The following is a 21,375-nucleotide window of genomic DNA, read 5'->3' on the forward strand; positions in this document are numbered from 1 at the left end:
TGCTGTTGGATTTTAGAAGAGCACTTGAGCTATGGTTGACAAGTGCTCTGAGTTTTCTTATCACAAAACCTCAGTAAGGAAAAAACCTGGGCCCTCTGAAACCATCTCAAATCATAAAAGAAAGGCAAGTGGCACTTGCTGATACGGAAATAATTAAAACCTTTTATTTAACAAATAAAAATATCTTTTATTTTCCATGGAACAGTCATAATTTTGACTGTAGCATCATGAAACTGCAGAAAGTATAGGAGATTTTGTCTCTAGAGCCCTGTTCTTCTGCTAATGGCGATGAAAACCTCTGTGGATCCATGATCTGGCTGAACTTACCTCGAGTTCTCTGCTATCAAAATGTCACAGCTCTCCCTCCTGGGAAACCTTGGATAGTTTCAGACCCCAGCCTGAGTGGACTGAAGCTGCTAAGCTGGAGGAAAGTTTTAATTTCTTACTCCCTCCTCCCCAGAAATTTTTAATCTTGGGGAATACATCAAAACTAGACTGCAAATTATTTGTCAAATGCTAAAGACACTGCAGGATGAGGCCATGAAGCCCATTTTCACATCAGCTGACTTCTTATTAAACCACACTCTAAAACTTAAGAGTCTTTCTTGAATCCTGCTGTATTTCAGCTTGCTGTTCCAGCCAGGCCTGGATTCTTCCCTCTGTGAAGATACATCTGTCAAGTGAACCTGCTTGAATTCCTAGTGAGAAGAAAAGAGTGAGTATCACCATAAGAAGAACAAAAATGCAGCAGGTAGGGATTAGTCTCTGTGTTAAAGAATCTATTAAATACATCAAAAATGCCAGCAACTTTCTGCAGTCTGTTACAGATTATTTAACTTAAAATGGTTGTCTTTTCCCGAATCTGTCATTCTCTACTTCCTGAATATATGTTTAAGTTGGGCATTCTGTCTCCTTCACAGGCCTGCATTGCCTATGTAACCAATGTAGCTGCAGCAATCCTTGAAAAAATGGCCACATTCTTGCCACATGATAAATGGATTTGCAGCTGTGCGGCAGAACTGAAACGTTAAAAAAAACAATTCAGTGTGAGGTGTTGGCAATAACTGTATCAAATTGTGATGATCATTTTACAGACACAATTCCACGAGAGTGCGTGGTCTTTAATCAAGTGCCCTTTTAACTTAACATAAATGCCCTACTTTCTATTTTGAATTACCATTTAGGATGGGCTCCTGGACTTCCTCAAGGCATTCTCCTACACATCTACAGTCTAATCTACATCTACACGGGCGAATCATCTTTTAAACACTGATCCTGGCTGGGCGCCACACACCCACAGAAGTCACCCCATAGTCCCTTCACCAGCTGGAAAATACAATAAAAGGCTCATGGGTTGAGATGAGAACACAGAAAGAGGAGACTTAGGGAAATTAGTTTATTACCAATCAAATCACAGCAGGATAAAGACAAAGGAAAATAAATCTTTAAAACTCCTTTATCCCACCCTTCCCTTCTTCCCAGGCTTAACTTCACTCCCAATTTTCTCTTCCTCCTTCCCCTCAGTGGTTCAGGGAGATGGAGAACAGGGTTTGTGGTCATTTTATTAAACATTCTCCCCTTCCTCCTCCTCACCGCTGATGGTCTCAGACGTGGCCAGAGGATCCATCCTGGAGCTGGTTGGCTCATCTGGACACAGGGGAAGCTTCCAGCTGCTTCTCAGAGAAAACACCCCTGTACCACCCCCCACTACCCAAACCTGGCCATGCCCACCCCACACAAACAGAGTTTACTTTATCTGCTGTTGTGGAGCAGCTTTTATTCTGTCAGTGAAAAAAAAAAACGCCCATGAAAGCAGCAAATGAACAGCACAGAAAAGGTGGCTCCTGGTGCAGCTGGGCTGGGTGATTAATACAAAACTGAACACAAGCCACTCAAGTTTTTCACACTTGTATGTCCTAAGAAATTTAAGGCCAGTTAATGAATATGAGGTTGTTTTTTTTTTTCCCCACAAAGTTCTTTTCACCTTTGAGACCTGCCTCAGAGCAGCTGCATTCTCTTCATTGGTTTCCCTCACTTTGCAGCTCCAGCTTCCTAAGCCGGTCCTCAAACTTTGGAATGTCGACTCGGTGCTTCATTAGGAACTTCCCATTTAAGTGAAAAACAGGTATGTCATATTTGTATTTATCATACCAGGCCGAGTTCTCTGGAAGGGTAATATCCACCTCCTGCAGAATGAACTGTGGCAGAGAAGAGACATGTCAGTTCCTACTGGACACTGTAAAACAAAACCTGCTTGTCTTCTGATCAGTGCTTTCCTCAGAAATGCAAGGCTGTTTTCCTGAAGCTTGTGGGTTTATTCTTTGCATTGTAGCCTGGTTTTTTTGAGTACAAAATTTATGTAGCCACAACTCTTGGCTGCCTCTCCACAAGGGATTCCCTCCTTAGAACAGAATATTCTTGTTCCACTCTCCTATGGGCAGCAACCTCAACAAACACACAGCTGGGACCAAAACAGGCAGCAGAGTGCAACAGCTCTCAATCCTTCCATTAAAAGTTTCATCCTTCAACAGAGACATCAAAACCTGGTTGAAAAACTGCAAAAATTGCAGCCACATAGTTCAAACATTCAAAACCCCACTTAGTTACATCCTTCCCAAATTACATCCTGGCTCATAAAAGTTGCAAACCCCTCCTTCAGACAAGGCAACAGTATTTGCAAAAGGAGTATTTTCAAGAACTCGTCTAACAAGGTTTATATTGGTTTAGTTTGCTAATACTTATTTGAGTAGCATTATCACAAAATGCTTTTGGATAATGAGTTTTATGTAAATTGGTGCTGAAATTGTCTTGAAGAGGTCATCCATGAAAGAATAACAGATGCAAATAAATCCAAGCAATTTTCTTTTTACAAAGAAAGAATCCTGATTAACTGTTCCTTCCACATAGAAAACATATACAGAATTTCCATACATTACCCTTCTCTTGTATGGCTCAAGAACTTCTTTTGCTTCATCACACAGAGGGCATGGTTTCTAAATGAAAACATTCAGAGTAGCTTAAAGCATGCAGTATAACACAAAAGTTGTTTGTACTGTGAAATAACACACACAGACATTACATTCATTACTGTAAATTCAGGTTCCCTTCCCTGCACCAAGCACCCTGTCTTAGGGCTTTCTAAAAATTTACTTATCAGTGCAGTATGGATGAAAAAAAAAAAAAACCAACAGACTATCCAGCCACTGAATTTAATTATTTTACATTTGCTATTGCATTTCTCATGGGGCAAATTTTACAGTTTTCTACAAGTTGATCCAAGGGAATGATCAGAAAGCACTGTCATCACCCAATGAAGACAGCTGCAGGTACCACTCCTGCTAAAAGAGGAATGAGAAAGCCACACAAGTAACTTCCAGCCTGTCTCAGATCAAGACACATGCCTCAGCTCAAATGGGAAAAGAAGGCAATTTAAGATTGGGTGGCTTCCCTGGAAGAAATTAAGCAGGATCCTCCAAACTGCAGAGCTGGAAGGAGAGTAACCTCCAGCAGGGAGAACTGGCAAACAGCTTCAATGTCTTAACCTGTGATGAGGTCAAAAAACCCTCACATTTCTGAAAACTCCCCCGAGTTCTGCTGACCACCCAGGCTGTAACTGGAGAAGTAATTCATATGAAAGCAAGCTGCTCCAATGTTTGCAACAGCAGAATTTGGCCCATAATTCATGTGGCAAAGTATATGGAGAGAACATGACTGCTCTGTCCCTCTGCCCCAAAACACCTTCCACAGCTGGAAAAGACCTTCTTCTCTTTCTCCCACTGAAAAGTCTTCCTTGAGCCTGCTTAAATGTGAAGTTAACCTGCAACAACTACTTTTTATTTCCTGCAATGTGAAATTTCCAGTAATGTGAATTACTTCGAGTGAAACACCCAGTTTTTATTTAGATCTAACCTAAACTGCCTTTCCCACATGGACAAATCCTTGTGCTCTGAAAACCTATGCAGGACACTGAAGTGCTGTGTTCTTCACAGTCCTGGTGGCTTTTGGTTTAGCAGATACTGGTGACTGAAAGGAACTGACCCAGAACCCTGCACATCAGTTTTGTAACACACACAAAAAAAAACCCAAAAACAACTCCACCCCTTTAAACCAGGACACACTTGGCTCCTCTAGGCCTGTGGAGAGCTTCCCAACATACCAGGCACATAAATGCTTTTGGTAAAGATGGCTAAACTAATTTTTTTTAGGAAAAAATATAGTTTTATTCTCGTGGCAAACTTAAGCACTAGGTGGTACTGGCTTAAAATCAGAAGTGAATTATTTTAACAAACAGTGAAATCTTTTCTAAAAGTAGATTTATATAAGCAAATGTTGCTGGGGTGGTCAGAAAAGGGGACTGCAAGGGGAAACCCATTGGGTAGTTTCTACCAGTTTGATCCAGAAGTCATAACTCCCTTCTGCTTTCTACTCCTCTTTTCTCCTTATTAAAAATAAGAAGGAGGCAAACAAGGGATCATTTAGCATAAGATAACAGTGTAGATTAGATTTTTTTCAATAGACTGCACCTTTCTTTGCAATTGCCAGTGAACATTTAAAGTTAACAGTAAACATTTAGAGTCAAAAAACACCTTCAACAAATGGCCATTTTAGAGAAGTGCTGGAAATCTGCTACTAAAAACTTTGATTTCACACAGTGCCTTACTAGTAAGGAATTTTAAGACACACTTTAATTTTAAAAAGTTAAATTTTTTCCAATTTTTAACCCAAAGGTAAGAGCATTATTCCCTACTTTATCCCATTTGAATTATGAATTAGTTGAGGCTGAACTGGGCATGGGGAGAGAAAGCTGCAACTTTAAAGTATAGTTCTGATTATTAAATGGATGCTGACCTATTATTTTTAACCTATTCATTTGTCACACAGTTTCAACACTCCTGTATGGATACAGATGGAATGAAAAAACACTGTGCAGGAGGAGGAAATTATTTTAATCAAATCTAAAACCACCACACTGATGTCAGCACTCTCAGTGCTTTGCATTTGTAGTTATTCCCCTCTTAAAAGCTGCAACAACCACATAGATTCAGCATAACCCACCCTGTGCCATCCTTTATAAAACTGCAGAACTGTGCAGGTAATAATTGAAAACAATTCATGGAAAGTGACACTCCACAAATTACCCTTCGTGCTCATCTCATCTGTTTTTTAAATAAGCCTAGGAATTCTACACCCATTTTTCTGCTGCCAATAAAGTAAAAAAGAGGGTAAAAGAAAATCTACTTTTCCCTCACGTGCTCCCAACACTAATTGGATACATTTTACAGTCTCACAGGTGGTGCTGAAATTAAACATGAGCACTTTGAAGAGCTTGCTTTGACTGCTGATGCTTGTGGTTGGCAGATTGTGTATAACATTTCATCTCTGCTCTCCATTTCAGGGTGAAACTCTGGCAGCTGGGCCAAATCTTCAACTAGTAAATGAACCATAGAGTCACAGAGGCAAAACTGTGCTGAAATATTTGCTGATTGCTAATCGTTGATTGCTAATTCTTACAACGAGAGCAGGACTGTGCAGGAAAGCCTTGTGTGCAGAAACCCACTAAGTAAAAGGCCCAACACTACTTTGGAGGGCGGAAAATAAAGGGCAAGGACAAGCCATTTAATCTGTAATTCTGTGTTTCAGAGTGGCAAACATACAGTCTTGCCCAGCTTTATTGTGTGAACAGTTCTTACCTTGGTGAATAAAGTCAAGATTGGTTTATTCGTGCTGGCTGAACAGAGTTGTCTCCCCAGTGGGCTGGGTGAATGCCTGGCTCGTGGAAGGGCTCTGCTCAGGAAACAGAGCACCATCATCCTGTTTCAAGCAGAAAAAAAATTAAAAACCTCTGAGTTGTTCCAAGTTATAGCTCATGAAATTTAATGTCAGGATAAACGCAACGCTTCTGTGGCGGCTCTAAATCACACACAGCCAAAACATTCATCCCAGGGTTTTTATGCTCACACTATCAACACATTCATCAGGGAGGTGGGTTTACTGTGTGACAGGCCAGAAACATTGTGCAGCTCAAAAACCAGCAGTTCCATTAAAAAAAAAGAAGAAAAGAACAACAAAACACCTACGTTTTCTTGTTGAAATGCCTCTTTTAAATTCCCTAACACAAATGCTGACATAAATGCACTGTGCTGTTCCAGCTCCACAGATGCCAGCTGGAATTACATATTTAAAAATGCAAAGTGCTGTGCTTTGAACCTCTGTAATCTTGCTGCAGCGTTTGACATAGTCTACTTACCCGAATTATTCCATCAAAAAAACTAATCTGTGCCTAATCAGAATATTAATACAATGCGTTCTGCAGTGAGTAAAAAGCTGTAGCCAAGATGATTTAACTTGGTAATATTAAAAGCATTCACAGCGCCCAAAGTCCTCCCTGCAACAGCAGATTAATTGATGGGTTTGTGATTCCTTTGAGAGAGTTTGAATAAGTTAAGTGTTATTGAACGGTGCCACGTTGGCGTCTTGAAGTCACCTGTTCATAATGTCATTAACAGCAACACTGCTTTCTCCAAAATTTTTGTCTTAATGTGACCTCTACAAGACTGAGGGACAAAGAAGGAAGCCAAAGGGAGTCTGCATGGTCATTATCAGCAGACATGACACCTGATACCAGAATTTACACTGGGAAAACCAAACTGAATCCCTTTTACCCAAAGCCAAACTGCTTCTGCTCAGTTTCAGGCCTGACTTACCTGTAGCTCTATTATCTAAAGCTAAACACACAACGTGATGTCACAATTTCAAGCAGCTAAAGAGTGAGGAGGATCTCATTGCAGCTTCTAGGCACAGTTTGGGATATTTAGTCAAAAAGAACCCAGTGCTCTTCTGCTTCACTGGATCCCTCAGTACTGATATCACAAAGCTTTTTTCTAAGAGGAAAGTTTATCCAGAATAACCACTAAGGAAGAAGAGTCCACTGAGGTGGACTCTAAACTTCAAATGCTGTATTTCTAAGCCACAACCACAAGAAAAAAAATCAAATGGGTGACAGGGCACTGCTCCACCAATCTTCCTGCACAGCCAAAAGACAGCAGCTATTAGTAAGAGTCAGCTGCAAGGGGCAGAACAGTAAAATCCCTGTCACTGAGCAGCGACTGGCACAGCACACACTGCCAAAGGTCACAGTCCTTGGCAGCTACTGCATTTGTTTCACTAAGCAAGGTGGAAATGGAACTGCCTGGGATTTTTCATGTTAAATGCATGGGCAAGCTGGAACCTTTTGGAAATATGCAGATCTGGATGGCAGGAAGAGCCTCAGTCAGTTGTGGAAAATTTTTAAAGCCACAACAAATGGAAGACCAGAACAGATGCAGTTTTGGCATGAGGTGTTTACAGCATGTTGGCCTGCTCACATGCAAGATAAAAAATGGGGGCAAAGAAAAGGGTCTGCTTGCTGACAAGTTTTTTAAGAATACTTTTGTTGCCAGCCTAGCAAGCCTTCCAAATGAGGAAGATGCTCTCAAACTGTTTTGTGGATAGTAGAATGAAAAAAGCACAGATTTCCATAGATCACATTCTCCTTTCCACACATATATGTGCACAAAACAGCTCCAGTTCAGTCCTACATAGCCCCTTTTTGATCCCTTCATGCTCTGCTGTCCTGAGGACAACAACTACCAAAACATCAGCTGAAGAGGAACGAATAAAACAGTTTCAGTACCCAAGCTTTGATACCCCACAAAAACAAACAAAACAAAAATCAGCCAGCAGTGCCTTAATTTCTTTATCAATTTTATGTAATTACAAGAAATTCTACCTTCAGAATCCAGCAGCAAATCTTCACTGACCAGAAGAATCTGCTGTTTCCAGGGCTAACACGAGTCTGGCTGGCTGTTTTTACAATAACCTGAAAAAAACAGAGTTCTGTCTGTCTATTTATTCACCTAAGCAAAATGATACCAAAGACACTAAAATGCACAAAACTTCCCATATCATTATTCTGGATCTCTCTCTAGACTACACCCAATTACAAAGATTTGCTTGAGGGAAAAAAATGAATACATAAATGCAAAGAAGGATGCTTGCAAACTTGAGAATTTACCCTCCCCTGAACCACATTGCTACAGATTTAACAAATTATTCTTTTGAGTCTGGGCTTGGCCCAAGCTTTATTTTGCAAAGCCAAGTTGGACTCAATTCCCATTAACAGAATTTACATCACCCAATAAATCCTCATCTGCAGGAAAAGTAAGTTGTGACACTAAAACCATCCATTATTTAGATGAGGTAAGTATCTGTATAAACTTAATCTCAGCATCAATCAAGGAAAGACAAGCATGGATTTTTTTTTTTCCTTGAAGTATTTGTCTTTTGAGTAACAGCTGAAAGAGAATGGGGGGAGAAAGTAGGCGCAAATAACAGAATGCATGTTGATGGCATTTAAAACACCTATCTCCTCTTGTCCCTCATTCAAAACCGGCTATGGTCATCAAGGAAACTAAATTTTCTGGCAGTCTGCATTTGATTACCTATGAAGGAGACGCTGAACAGGAAAACAGGTGACACAGACCAGGGAGCCCACATGAGTGGGGACAGCAAACCCTGCAGCTGTGGAGATCCCCACGCAGCTTTTACCCCATCAGACATTCAAAGGAGGCCTGCAAAACACAAGCAAATATTTTAAATATTTTTGCATGTGCTCATAACTCTAGAAGTCTTTTGGGGAGAATCAGGTTCTTGCAGCAGCTCGAAATTCAAAGGTATCATCAGCAATACCAGCTGTGTCTGTTGGGTCATGCTATGCATCAATCAGTGCATGTTTCCATGCATTTTCTCCTACAGTAACCTGGGGAAAATGCCACAAAGACACTGCATTCCATCCCAGAAAAGATGGAAGTGTCAGATTTGTCAACACATTTTGCTCAGTAAGCCCTCCAGCAGCGTGCATCCTAGAATCTGGTCCAGGGCCACACTCCAAACCCCAGACAATTTAAATTACACCCAACAGGTTGCTGTAATGGCCTGTTCTAAATACTGTGCAGAACTTGCACAAAACAACTCGCTGCTACGATAATGTAAAGTTTGTGAAGGAGCTTAAAAGATAATAGTAATAATCACAAAATAGAGGATAATATATACGCCATATATATTATAGAACACAGCATGGAATATTTTATATATAACCGTGTATCTCATGAAATTATATTAATATCTTAGATGCTACACATCCTATAACGTCATCATATTAACAAATATAGCAATAATATTAAAATATTAGGATAATGCTGATATAATACATATTAATATTTATATAGGTCATATTAAGGTCATATTAATATGTCATTAATACACAATTAATATTGGTTTGGTGTATTGTATGAATAATTATATTAATGCCACTGTATAATAGATATAATATTTATATAATGATACTGTATATTATGTATATAATGATATTGTATAATATATTGATATATATCAACATATTGATATGTATATATTTTATTTATATGTAAAGCTTGTATGTTTTAAGTATACACATATATACCCATATAAGTACATACCTATATATACATATTCATACAAATATACAAATATTTTCATGAGTATATATATGTATACAAATTTATATATATGTATACAAATTTATGTTAATATATGTGTACATAAAATATACACATATATTAACATAAATTGTATATATATATAATTCTGACACTATACATATATGCATATATGTATACATTATGCATTATATATACACATATATGCATACATCCATATACACATACACATATAGATATATACCTACAGATATGCATATAAATATGTAAAATAGACAATAATATGAAATATAGTATAAATAATGTTTACATATAAGATAGACATTTGTGTGCCTATACATATAACAATACATACATATAAGATATGTATTTTTGTGTGTGTATATGTGAAAAATAAATCTGAAAATATATTATAGATATAAATGAGTATAAAAATTATAAAATAAATGATAATTTATACATATGTATATATATGTGTGTGTGTATATATAGATGTATATGTATATGTACAGTCTGGTGGGGCTTGGATGGTTTCGCTCAAAAGTTTCCAAATAGAAATGTTTAAAAGTGTTATTATGTTATATATCTATAATGTATATAATGCCTACATATATGTATATGTGCCTATAATGTATATGCATATAATGCATATATGTATATAATGTATATATGCCTATATATATACACATATATATGTATGTGTATATATATGTGTGTATATATATACATATACATATATATACATAGATTCATGTATGTATATACACTCATATATATACATATACACATATTAATAGATACATATATGTATATATACACACATATATATACACATTTACATACATATATATATGCATATATACACACATATATATTCATATATACATATACATACATACACATATATGTGCATGTATATACATATATATGCACATATATACGTATATATACACATATATACACATATATGCGTATATATACACATATATACATTTACACACATACATATATGTATATACACTCACATATATATACATATACATACATACATATATGTATATAGACACATATATATACATATACATACGCCCATATATATGTGTGTGTGTGTATATATATATATGTAGCTGCATGTATATGTAGGAATTTCATACATTATAGACATGTAACATAATAAGACTTTTAAACATTTCCTTTTGGAAACTTCTGAGCGAAACACCCCGCCCGCCCAGCAGGGTACAGTGTATCCAGAGTCCTCCTCCCTCTCTCCCGCAAGAAGCCGGCCCGGCAGGGGATGCCGACACTCGCAAACCTGTACCCGGACCCTCCGCGGCCACACGGAGCCGGGGCACCGCATCCCGGGGGAGCCGCATCCCGGGGGAGCTGCATCCCGGGGGAGCCGCATCCCGGGGGAGCCGCATCCCGAAAAGCCGCACCCCGAGGAAGCAAACCCCGAGGCAGGAAGCCCCGAGAAGCCAAGCCGGTCCTGCACGCACCTGCGGGCGCTCGGCCGGGCCGCGGGCGGGGCGGCAGCGCCGGCTGTGACGTGCCCGCGCCACGGGAAGGAAGCGGCACCGGCTCGGGAAGCGCTCCCGGGGCACACAGGGAGCGGCCGAGGTCCGCAAGAGAAAGCAAAATGCGAATAAGTAGTAAGAATGGGGATAGTAGTGTGAAAAAGGGCAAATCGCTTGGTTTTAGAATTTTAGAAGTTTAATAGCGATTAAATGGTCATTAAAATAGTAATATATTTGGAGTAATTAAAATTTGGATAATTAGGATTTAGGACGATAGGAGACAATAAAAACAAAGAGTTGCGGATGGTCCGGGTACCTTTTTCTGGGCAACATAAACCCGAAAAAGGACTCCCGTTAGCAGAGTAAGATTAACCCTTAAAAGCAACAGCCTGTTGCATATTCATACACCTCATAAATGATGCATAAATTCCATTCAAACACAGGATTCTGTCTGGTCAGTGTCAACTTCTTCCTCTGAATCCTGACGGCATCTTCAGGGCTGAGCGAGGCGGGAAGAACTCAAAAAGAGACCAATAAATTCTTTTTCTCTGAAAGATTTAGGTGTCCTGCGGCTGCTATCTCAGTGTGAGTCCTCTTTTTTTTCAAAAAAGGTATCTTACTTAGCATAGTTTCTATTTTAACCTTATGTTATAATCTAAAACTATGTTTAACACACTACTTCAGAAAATTAACACAGCATAACTTTCTAACATAACACACATAATATTCATTTTAATATTTGTGAAAAACCAATCATAAAATATGCATTTTTCACAATAGTAATGCAATAGCAATAATAGCAATGCAATAAAAATAACAGTAATGTAGAATAGAAATAGCAAGAGTAATAGTAGTAATTACTCTATTGCGAAGTTTTGTTAGTAAGTTGGAGACTATCCATAAAAATTGGTGTGTTAGTCCCTGAGGTACTGCTGTGAGTGCATGGAGGTTTTGGGTTTGGATAAAAGGGGTAGGGTGAAAGGTAGGGGAGAAAAATAAGGGAAATTAAAGATGGAAAAAAAGCAGGGGGAGGGCGGGAAGTTCAGGAAAGTTCAGGGAAGGGGAAGTTCAGGGAAGTTCAGGGAAGTTCAGGGAAGTTCAGGGAAGGGAAGGGAAGGGAAGGGAAGGGAAGGGAAGGGAAGGGAAGGGAATTCAGTCCAGATGATGACCCCCAGGGTCCTGGGGGCTCTCAGGGTCTTCCATGGTCCTTATCCCCCCTGCAAATCAACTTTTGGCTATCACTTCACACCCACTTCCATGATGATGCTGCCTTTCATTTGTTGTGTCCTAGAACAAGGATTTTTGTCCCAAAAAAGTGCTGCCTTGCCTTTACATGGTCCCTTTTCCGTTCACATCTTGCTTTTTCTCAGTGTGTTGGGAACAAGCCTTGGTTGGCTCCACAGCCATCAGGCTGCCCACAGCCAGCACTGCTCCAGTTCTGCCCCCAGAGCACAATCCTGGCTGGTAGCTCCCCACATTCTCTTCACTTCACTTTGATATGTACCAGAAAGTGGGCAGCAGCCTCAAAATCTTCTCCTCCATCCTCCTGAAACATGGAATTTGGGCACTCTCTCAGGTGGGTATACTGTGTAATGGGAAAAAATCAACATTATTGGAGGGTATCACTGGAGCACAAAGGGTCACAACAACGAAAGCACTCAGGGAAAGAGCTGGGCCTTTCTAGAGGTGACTGAGATGGGATCTTATTAGTGCATATAAAATCTCCAGGACTGGTGCTAGGAGGATGCCCTTGATGCTCCATTTGACTACTCTGAGGTGTTTCAGTCATCAGGTGCGTTAATTTTGCTTTCCCCAGAAAAGTTTTAAGTAAAAAATAGCAAATGTCCACTGCTGGGCAGCTAAAGCTGCAGGCTCATGTTTACATACTGTAAATGCCTACTGTATTTCTGTCAGGATTTTGGTTTTGCTGTAGTAGCTTGTTGGGAAGGATGAAAGTTTGACCAGAAAGTCTCACAGATATGTGTGCTTAGCAGAAAGATTTTTAAATGTAGAGTCTGATGAAGGAATAGAGATGGAAGCACGTTTATGATATAGAAGAAAAGAATTGCTCAGCCAGTCTTATTGGCTAACCAAGGAGGCAAAGGATGTGTCAGTTAGAAGGGGTTTTTATGGCTTAGAGCAAAGGATAAACCCACCTCAAACAAGGAGATGTTTTTACCAAGTAGAAAGAGAGCACAGGCAAACAAGTCAGCAAAGTTGCAAGTAGAAAAAAGGTCTCAGAATTTCCCACTGCAAGAAAACTGAAAAACAGCTTCTAGCTTAAACTGTAATGTACTGACTTTTAGTGATTGGAGAACAGTAACGTGAATATGGTAATTACAGTAGTTATGATAGGCTAGAGATAAAAGTTAAGGTATAGATTGGTTCTACTGTATTAAGATGCTCAGCAAAGAAAAGTCTGTAATGCACTGTAACCAAACCCAAAGGGTCTCCAGGCCTGCCTGCAGCTGGAGCTGACAGCTGTGGGCACAGCTCTGTCACCCACCACCCTGGGCTGCTGTAACCTCTTGGATGGAATAAACTGCATTTTGGAGAGCTGCCTGGAGTCCCACATCTCCCATTTAGGCTCTTACAGCAGTCCCTAGGCCAAGAGTAGGAGACAAATCTTTAGGGTAGAGGCTCAAGTCAGCTTCTTCTCTTCATCTGTGCTTTGAGAAGCACAACAGCACTCAGGGGAAAGGCTCTCCAGGGCTGTAATCCTACCCTGCTGGTGTGATACGTGTAATTAACCAGCATTTAAATTAACACGAGGGAGAGTCAGCTCTGGATCTTAGTGACTCCTTTTCAGACACTCTCTTAATCCCTGCTGCTGAACAAGAGATACAATGCTGGCAAGCTGGCACTTGCTGCTCTCTTTTTTTTGTTGTTGTTTCCCAGCATCACAAAATCCAGTGTCAGGGTTTGGTGTTTGGCACTGCTATAGGACAGACCTGACAAGCCTCACACAAGGGAAATGCTGAGCTGGCTCTCACCTAGATTTTACTTTCTCAGAAAAGGTGGGAGGCTATCCAAAAAGAGGGCAGAGGCAGGTTGGAAAGCAGGTTTAAATAAAGAGAGCAGCATGCTCTTGACATCTCAGGTCTCAGATTAATTTTATCCCTCTTGCTCCCAAAGCAAGTCTATCCTTCTCTGGGACATGTGTCTAAAATTCCCAGAGGAACCTGGAGGACAGAATTCCCAAAACTGGTCAGTTTATTTAAACAAAATTGCTGCTGAAGGCAAGAAGTGATCTGGCTGTTTTCCTTTCCTGGTTTCAGCAGGATTGTCATGTTGCCTAACACAGTTCAATTAACCAAACCACTGACTGGTCCTGCCAAATCAGAATTTCTTACACTGCCAGATATGTTTATTACTGTACACTCAGGTATAGACAGGTTTTACCCTTAAATCAGATTGTTTATAATACAGTATATAAGTAAGGGGAAAAAAAAGGTTGTAAAAAGATGTAAAAAGATGGAAAAAACATTTTTTTAAAAAAAGGTTTTCTTATGCTGCAAACATCTGCTTTGCAATTAACCAGTTTTGCTTTGGCAGGTTTTTGATACACCACTGTAGATATCTCAGCACAAAATTAGCTTTGGTCTTAATCCAGTATTTATGAGATGAATCTTCTTAATCTTCATAGTGACAGATGCAGAAAGAATTATTACTTAGAGTATGTCTCACTATCACAGTGCCTAGGAACGAGATGGATTGCTGTAAAGTTTGGTATTTAAAAATGTGTTCTGACATCTGAAAGAAGTGCAACTCCACTCTATTCTTCATTATGGCACAAAGGACATCTTTAAATTTCAAGGGCAGCTAGGACTCAATGGTTAAATTTGCTGCATAGGTACCATGCTATGATGCACAAGTCTTCCTTTTTATTTTTTCTTTATATCTTTCAATAAAGTGTGGACATGGTTTCACAATCTGAACTAAAAAGAACTCATGCTCTGATGGATCTCATTCAATCTGGTTCTCCTCCAGATTTCTATTCTATTTCTCTATGTTATTTTGATTTGGAATCACAGAAGGATTTGGGTTGGAAGGGACCTTTAAGCTCACCCAGTGTCACCCCTGCCATGGCAGGGACACCTCCCACTGTCCCAGGCTGCTCCAGCCCCAGTGTCCAGCCTGGCCTTGGGCACTGCCAGGGATCCAGGGGCAGCCCCAGCTGCTCTGGGCACCCTGTGCCAGGGCTGCCCACCCTGCCAGGGAAAGATTTGTTCCTAATAACTGGGCTAAATATACCCTTTTTCACCTTAAAGCCATTCCACACCTCAAATACTGGGGACAGTTTTGAGCACTTCACTCCAAGTAGTCTCATGGCTACTGCTTAGCTCTAATCACAGTTCCGCTGTCTCTGAGGCCTGCCTTCTGCAGCTTTCCCAAACCCCTCTGATTGTATGGATTCCCACAGGAAAGGGCCCTGGGGTGCTGTGCCAGCAGCTGGGCACAGCCCAGGGGTGCCCAGGGGGCCGAGAGGCCGATGGCCCCCGCGCTGTGCCAGCCGTGGGGCGGCGGCAGGAGCGGGGCAGGGCCCGGCCCTGTGCCGGCCCTGCTGAGGCCACACCTCGAGGGCTGCGGCACCTCTGGGCCCTCACACGGGGAATGGAGGGGCTGCAGCGTGGCCAGGGCAGGGAACGGAGCTGGGAAGGGAATGGAGCCCCGGGAGAGGCTGGGGGAGCTGGGAAGGGGCTCAGCCTGGAGCAAAGGAGGCTCAGGGGGCCCCTTGTGGCTCTGCACAGCTCCTGCCAGGAGGGCACAGCCGGGGGGTCGGGCTGTGCTCCAGGGAACGGGGACAGGAGCAGAGGGAACGGCCTCAGGCTGGGCCAGGGCAGGTTTAGGATATTAAGTTTAAAAAAACTCTTCACTGAAAGGATTACCAAGCATTGGAACAGGCTGCCCGGGGGAAGGAGCCATTTTGTGAAAAGTGAAATTCTTAATGCTCAAGTAAGTTGAGTATGGAAAAGGTGACAAATCGAAAAAATAATCACAGCATCACATATTCAGTAACTTCAATAAGGAGCAGAGGCACATCAGGAAAATGTATTAGAGAATTTGATTCTAATATAAGACAAATTTTTTTTTTCTGTAAAAAAACCAGCTTTTAGAGATCCTAGCCTGAGGAAAAGCACCTTGAGGAATATGCTTTTAAAAAAACCTCCTAATGTGTTCTTTACTGCTGAATGCCAGTGGAGGAGCATTTTCATTTGCCTAAATGACCTGCAGAAGGGAGGGGACTGCCTGCCCATGAACTTTTCACTGTCTGCCAGTCCAAGGATCATCTAAGCACTGAACATGGTGACACGTTAATTGACACACTGTGTAACAGCAATTTGAGCAGCATTTTGAATTTAATTTTGTATCTTATGTTTTCAATTGGACCATTGCCATGGTGACACATGGTATCCAAAAATTAATTTACTGAGCACCAAGAGAGCACTGGGTTCCAGGCTAAGGCAGAGCCTATTGGAAATCAATGCTGTTCTTTCTCTTCCCTTTAAAAAGCCTTGGGTCAGGCCATTCTTTTGCATGCAGCATAGAAAATAATTTGTGGTATGTTTGCTCTCAGTGCTAGGACCAAGTTGTGTTTAGCAGCTTTTTTAATAGTGGAATTTACTTTACATAAATTCCACCTCCAGTGGAGAGTATTTGAGGGAGAAGATCGGCGTTTTTATGGGATCTGGGATAAACACTAATTTCCAAACAAGTTAAGGCTGCTCTGGTAGCAGTGTCAAACACCAAACCCTGACACTGGATTTTGTGATGCTGGGAAACAAATGCCCTACTCCCCTCATCTCTGAGATGATACAGTTAAGAATAACAGGACAGTGAAATAATGTGTATAACTTCGGGCCATGTAAATTATGTGAGTGTTGCAGCAGTCCCTTTGCTGACCAAAATTTTCCCATCACATGCTCACTATCCCTTTGCTCATAAGTGACACGTGAACCAACAGCATTTGTTTGGCATTACAAAGTGAACAGCAGAAATTTCATTTTACTCCTATATATTCATACCTTCTTCCTGCAAGTATCTCCCTGTGCTTTGTCTCTCAAGGCAAAAAGAGCTTCTCCTTGTAACATCCTGCAAGCCTCATCACTTGAAAAAACATTTACAAACATTTAGTTTGAAAGAAAATGAGGGAAAAGACTGAGTGTGAGGCTCTGCTGCGGTCTTCAAATAAAGAACTTTTTCAGGCTAACAATGCAATGATGTGTTAAGTAATGAAGTACTACATTAACTAATTAATATAAAAAGTAGGGTTTTTTATTTTCTCTCACATAATATGGGTTATTTAAGGAAATGGATCTTATTCTAATACCTTACATTCTTAACATTTTTTTTCAAATTAACACAAAATGTAGTTACTATCATGCAAAAGTTGATTTTTGCTGTTATTCCTAATTGATTACTTTACAGTGAAACACAAGTCATATTCTGCCCCTTTGCTAAAAAGCTAACAAGAAGTGTTAAAATGTTAAAACCCTATATTTTGAAGTCCACCAGAATAGAAAAGCTGTGTCTTTACGTTTGAAATTACAGTTGTTTTAAACTTAGCTATCTGATTAAAGTCAGCAGGTGGCACAAAAATTCTATTCACATGAATTTTTTTTTTTTTTTTTTTTGTGGGCATATTTTGTTTCTTTCTGCTGTTTCCCCATTTGCTACCTAGTAAATAACTGACTGACATAACAGCATAATCTGTTATAACCCGTTCCCTTTAATGCCATGGTCATTTTTTGCTAAGTGTTTTGTGTTTTGCTAATTGTAACAGCAGCAGTGTTGCATTTTGTGTTGATTTGAAATCAGTTATAAAATTATTTCAAAGTTAAAACTGAGAGGTGCATTTGACTCTGATATAAGAAAATGCTCACAGTGGTTCAGCTGCAGAGGATTTTCCAGGCCTAGGGATGTGACGAGTGATTTGTATGATAAAATTTTTCTTATATCAGTGAGATGGAAGATGAACAAAGGCAAATGGGTGCAGCCTCAAAATTCATATAGAGCCTGTCTCCTGAAGAGGACTTTTCCAAAGCAAAGCATGGGAATTACTTCCTTGTGGATTGACTGTTCTTTTCTTAAACAAGAACCTAAAGTCATGAAAAAATATCTTCATTTGCTGACAGACCTTTACCTGGGTTGTTTTTCTGCCCAGAATGAGATATAGCACAATGTGATGTTAATATGACTCTTTTTTCCCCCACAAATGAGCTGATTTTCAGTATAAAACATTTTATTACCGAAAAAAAAAAAAAAAAGTATTGAGCTATAGATTATCCTTGCCTAAACATCTCAAGAACTTCATTTGACAGCAGTAAAAATCAACTGTGGAGTGGAGTGTGGATCTCTGAGTGGGGCTGATCTCAAGCCCTATTCAGAGCTAAGCTTCTAATAATGATTTTTTTTTTACTGCGGAGAGATACATGATGGGCTAACTCCTGCCTGGGGTGCTGCTGTAATTATGATCCCACAGCAGAAAAGTTGTAACAGACAATGATATAAAGTGTCTCATCATACTTTATCGACTGCTCTGAGATCTACGTGAAATAAACAGCCGGAAAGGATGGCAACTTTATTGCAGCAGCATTTCCAATTAAAGCGATCCTGTTGTAACTTGCGCACAGGTGCTATAAAATATGAACTCTTCATTTTATTCCTAATCAATGCAGCTACATCACCCTACTCACCCCCTCTGCTCCTTCTGTTTGATTTAATTTCAGGATATTTCATTCAGTACTTCACTGAAGATTCAACAATTTCCTGCAGAGGTTACACTGGAGTTCCCACAATTTAAATAAGCAGGATGCGGGCGTTTTGTTCTTTCTACCCAAAAGTCAATTTTTAATCTGGAAGAAACATTTAACAACACTGTGTAGCTTTCAGTAGGCATACATCAGAAAGAATTTATTGTTTTCTAATGACTCCTTTATTTCCTGATCAGCTCTCTCTCTGTGCAGGTGTGTGGATTACTGGGTTGAAAACAGCTAAAAGGAGGGAGGATTCCAGAATATTCACCTCTTTTCTTTCTCAGAACTTCCTCTGTCAGTGAATGAATCCTCAAACGCGGGTTCAGCTGCTGGTATAAGCTGAAAATTCCATAGTCTACACATTTCTACTGCCCAAATGAAAATGTAGTTAAGTACCTTTTTTCCTTCTTCTTCTCTTTTTTCCTCCTGTTTGTTTAGTTTCCAGTTCTGCCTCCCTTTGGGTTCTCCATTGCCACCTTGTTTTATTCTGTCACTGTGGAGTATCACCGCAGAGTGTCTTGTCATGCTCGCAACTGGGCAAACCCTTAAACTCATCCCCATTTTTCACTGGTTTCTTCTTTGGTCTACCTAGATCTTGTCATACTACATTTCTAAACAATTTTTAATGTTTTTTTTATCACTGATTTATTTATAAATAAATGTATTGACTATATATTTATGCATCTAAGATTCTTGTCTGCAATGCTTCAGCTCATTAGAAAGACTTTCTGCTACTTTCTGTTTGTGTTGGAGACAGCTATTTTCAGTATTTCAGAAACTGAAATGGGACACAGAACAGGCAGTCAGTTGGTACCTTTACTGTTTACTATATATATTCACCCGACTTTCTGTGATTTTCTTCTACTTCCACTGTTGTTTCATATTCAAGAAAAGAAAAAAGACCCTGCTGTCTGGCAGCCTGTAGCTTCAAGAGAAGTTATTGTTCATGAAACATATCTGGAATGTGACTGCATGCTGCCCAGGCATTGAAATAATACAGAAGATACTCAACAAAATGGATTTTTGACAACACCTGCAGAGGCTTTTTTGCAGTTACACTTCAACGTTTTGTGTCAGTGTCGTGTGATGCACGAATTTGTTTCTTTGGTGAGATAAAGAGAAAGACACTGAGACAGTTGTTCTGAACAAGGTAAAAAGATATCTAAGTAGGCAAGAATATTTAATGAACTCTGGGTTAGTACTGCCATGCAAAGGATGAGGTAACTTTTATCTGAGAAATACAAGCAGAAAGTTTTAGAAGAAAAGGAAGAACTCATATTTTGGGTTCACTGGAATTCTGTGAGTCAGCCTACATGGAAAAGGAGCCCCATCATAGCTTCCTTGTAAAGAAATTATTTTCTTTTCCTGATTTATGTGATTTATTAATATCTCAGTCTTGCTGCAAAACTTATTCCTTAGGGTGCAATCTTGGGCAAAAGGTGAAGAACTACAGTCCTATTTTTTACTGCCTTTCTGTTTACTAGTACAAAACTATTATTTTTGGGAAAACGGTGTTAAGAGTTCATGCGGCTTTACAGATTTTTAATTCAGAGCTGGGTGCTAAGAAAAGTGCATAAGCACTTCATCAATGCAATATTACTGTAAACAATATAACAGATAAGGTAATAAATCTGCATTGATGCTGATGATGATAAAGTGCAGTGTTAGCAGTAATTTATTTATTTTAACTGGAGAACAAAATTAAACTGGCATGACTGAGATACAGCATTTGGGGTCTCTTTTTACAAGTTTTTCCTTAGATTTCATAGAAGTCCAGTTTCAAAGCTGTGATGTCCCTTTGGTTTGAGCTAAGTGGAGTCTTGTCAGGAGACAAAACTGAGGCTCAAAAATTGCGTGTAATTATCTGTTCAAGGACTTAGGGTTTGTCACAAGAGAACAATAACCACAACTCAAAGTTTATATGCAGTATAGGTCTAATTCTTTAAAATGTGCCTAGAATTCTTCAGCCAAACAGCATAAATCTATCAAGGAATCACACTTTGTAGTTGTAATATGTAATTTTATTTAGCAGATCATCAGTCTAATGAGCATCCAAATGTTCCTTGCATTTGCTGAGTTTTCATATAACCATGTGAAGTTTTAAGTACCTTAAATTTTAGGTTTAATCATAACCATGGTGCTCTAGCATGGGTACAGAATGACATCAGGCTTGCAGACATTTTCCTTGGTTGTAAATTAACATTGTCTGAAAAACTGGTTAATTAAATAATTGGAAAAACATTTTTCTCACTGTCTTTTCATCTCTGATTACTTTCAGTGGCTGAAATTGTGTGCCCATAGAATCTATAATGGCCTGTTATTGCTACATTTTTTATTTTTAGTAGTACTGCTCTAACATTTGCCTACAAGTTTTGGAGGGGTGGGGGATTTTGCATAATTTTATGGAATTATACAAGAAATACTGCATGTTATTGAATACAAACAAAATCTTTCTTAATGATATTTATGTTTAATTGTGCAGACAGGTGGGAAGTTCACCAAGAAGATAATTATATATTTAAATAGGAATAAGTGTAAGATTAAAGTAATTTTATCTGTTTATGCTTCAATTCTTATTCTAGTGTTTGC

At 39.6% G+C, this 21,375-nt stretch overlaps 1 protein-coding gene across 4 annotated transcripts; it reads right to left on the reverse strand.

The window, feature by feature from the left end:
* Positions 1–264: 264 nt before the first annotated feature.
* CZH5orf63 (chromosome Z C5orf63 homolog) lies at positions 265–11,072 on the reverse strand. 4 transcript variants are annotated; one of them, XM_030968885.1, is made up of 7 exons: positions 11,012–11,072; positions 8,481–8,609; positions 7,769–7,858; positions 5,691–5,811; positions 2,937–2,993; positions 1,985–2,198; positions 265–698 (listed from the first exon to the last, which is right to left on the reverse strand). In XM_030968885.1, the coding sequence occupies exons 4-6, from the start codon at positions 5,808–5,810 to the stop codon at positions 2,019–2,021; spliced, it is 357 nt and encodes a 118-aa protein (XP_030824745.1). In that variant the 5' UTR covers position 5,811; positions 7,769–7,858; positions 8,481–8,609; positions 11,012–11,072; the 3' UTR covers positions 265–698; positions 1,985–2,018. The 4 variants fall into 4 exon arrangements, with proteins under 4 accessions (XP_030824745.1, XP_030824746.1, XP_030824743.1 ...); XM_030968886.1 differs by lacking the exon at positions 265–698 and adding an exon at positions 1,497–1,647; XM_030968883.1 differs by lacking the exon at positions 265–698 and having other exon boundaries at positions 1,497–2,198.
* Between the last annotated feature and the right edge of the window lie 10,303 nt (positions 11,073–21,375).

Source organism: Camarhynchus parvulus, chromosome Z (genome assembly GCF_901933205.1).
Source record: "Camarhynchus parvulus chromosome Z, STF_HiC, whole genome shotgun sequence".
Classification (NCBI taxonomy): domain Eukaryota; kingdom Metazoa; phylum Chordata; class Aves; order Passeriformes; family Thraupidae; genus Camarhynchus; species Camarhynchus parvulus.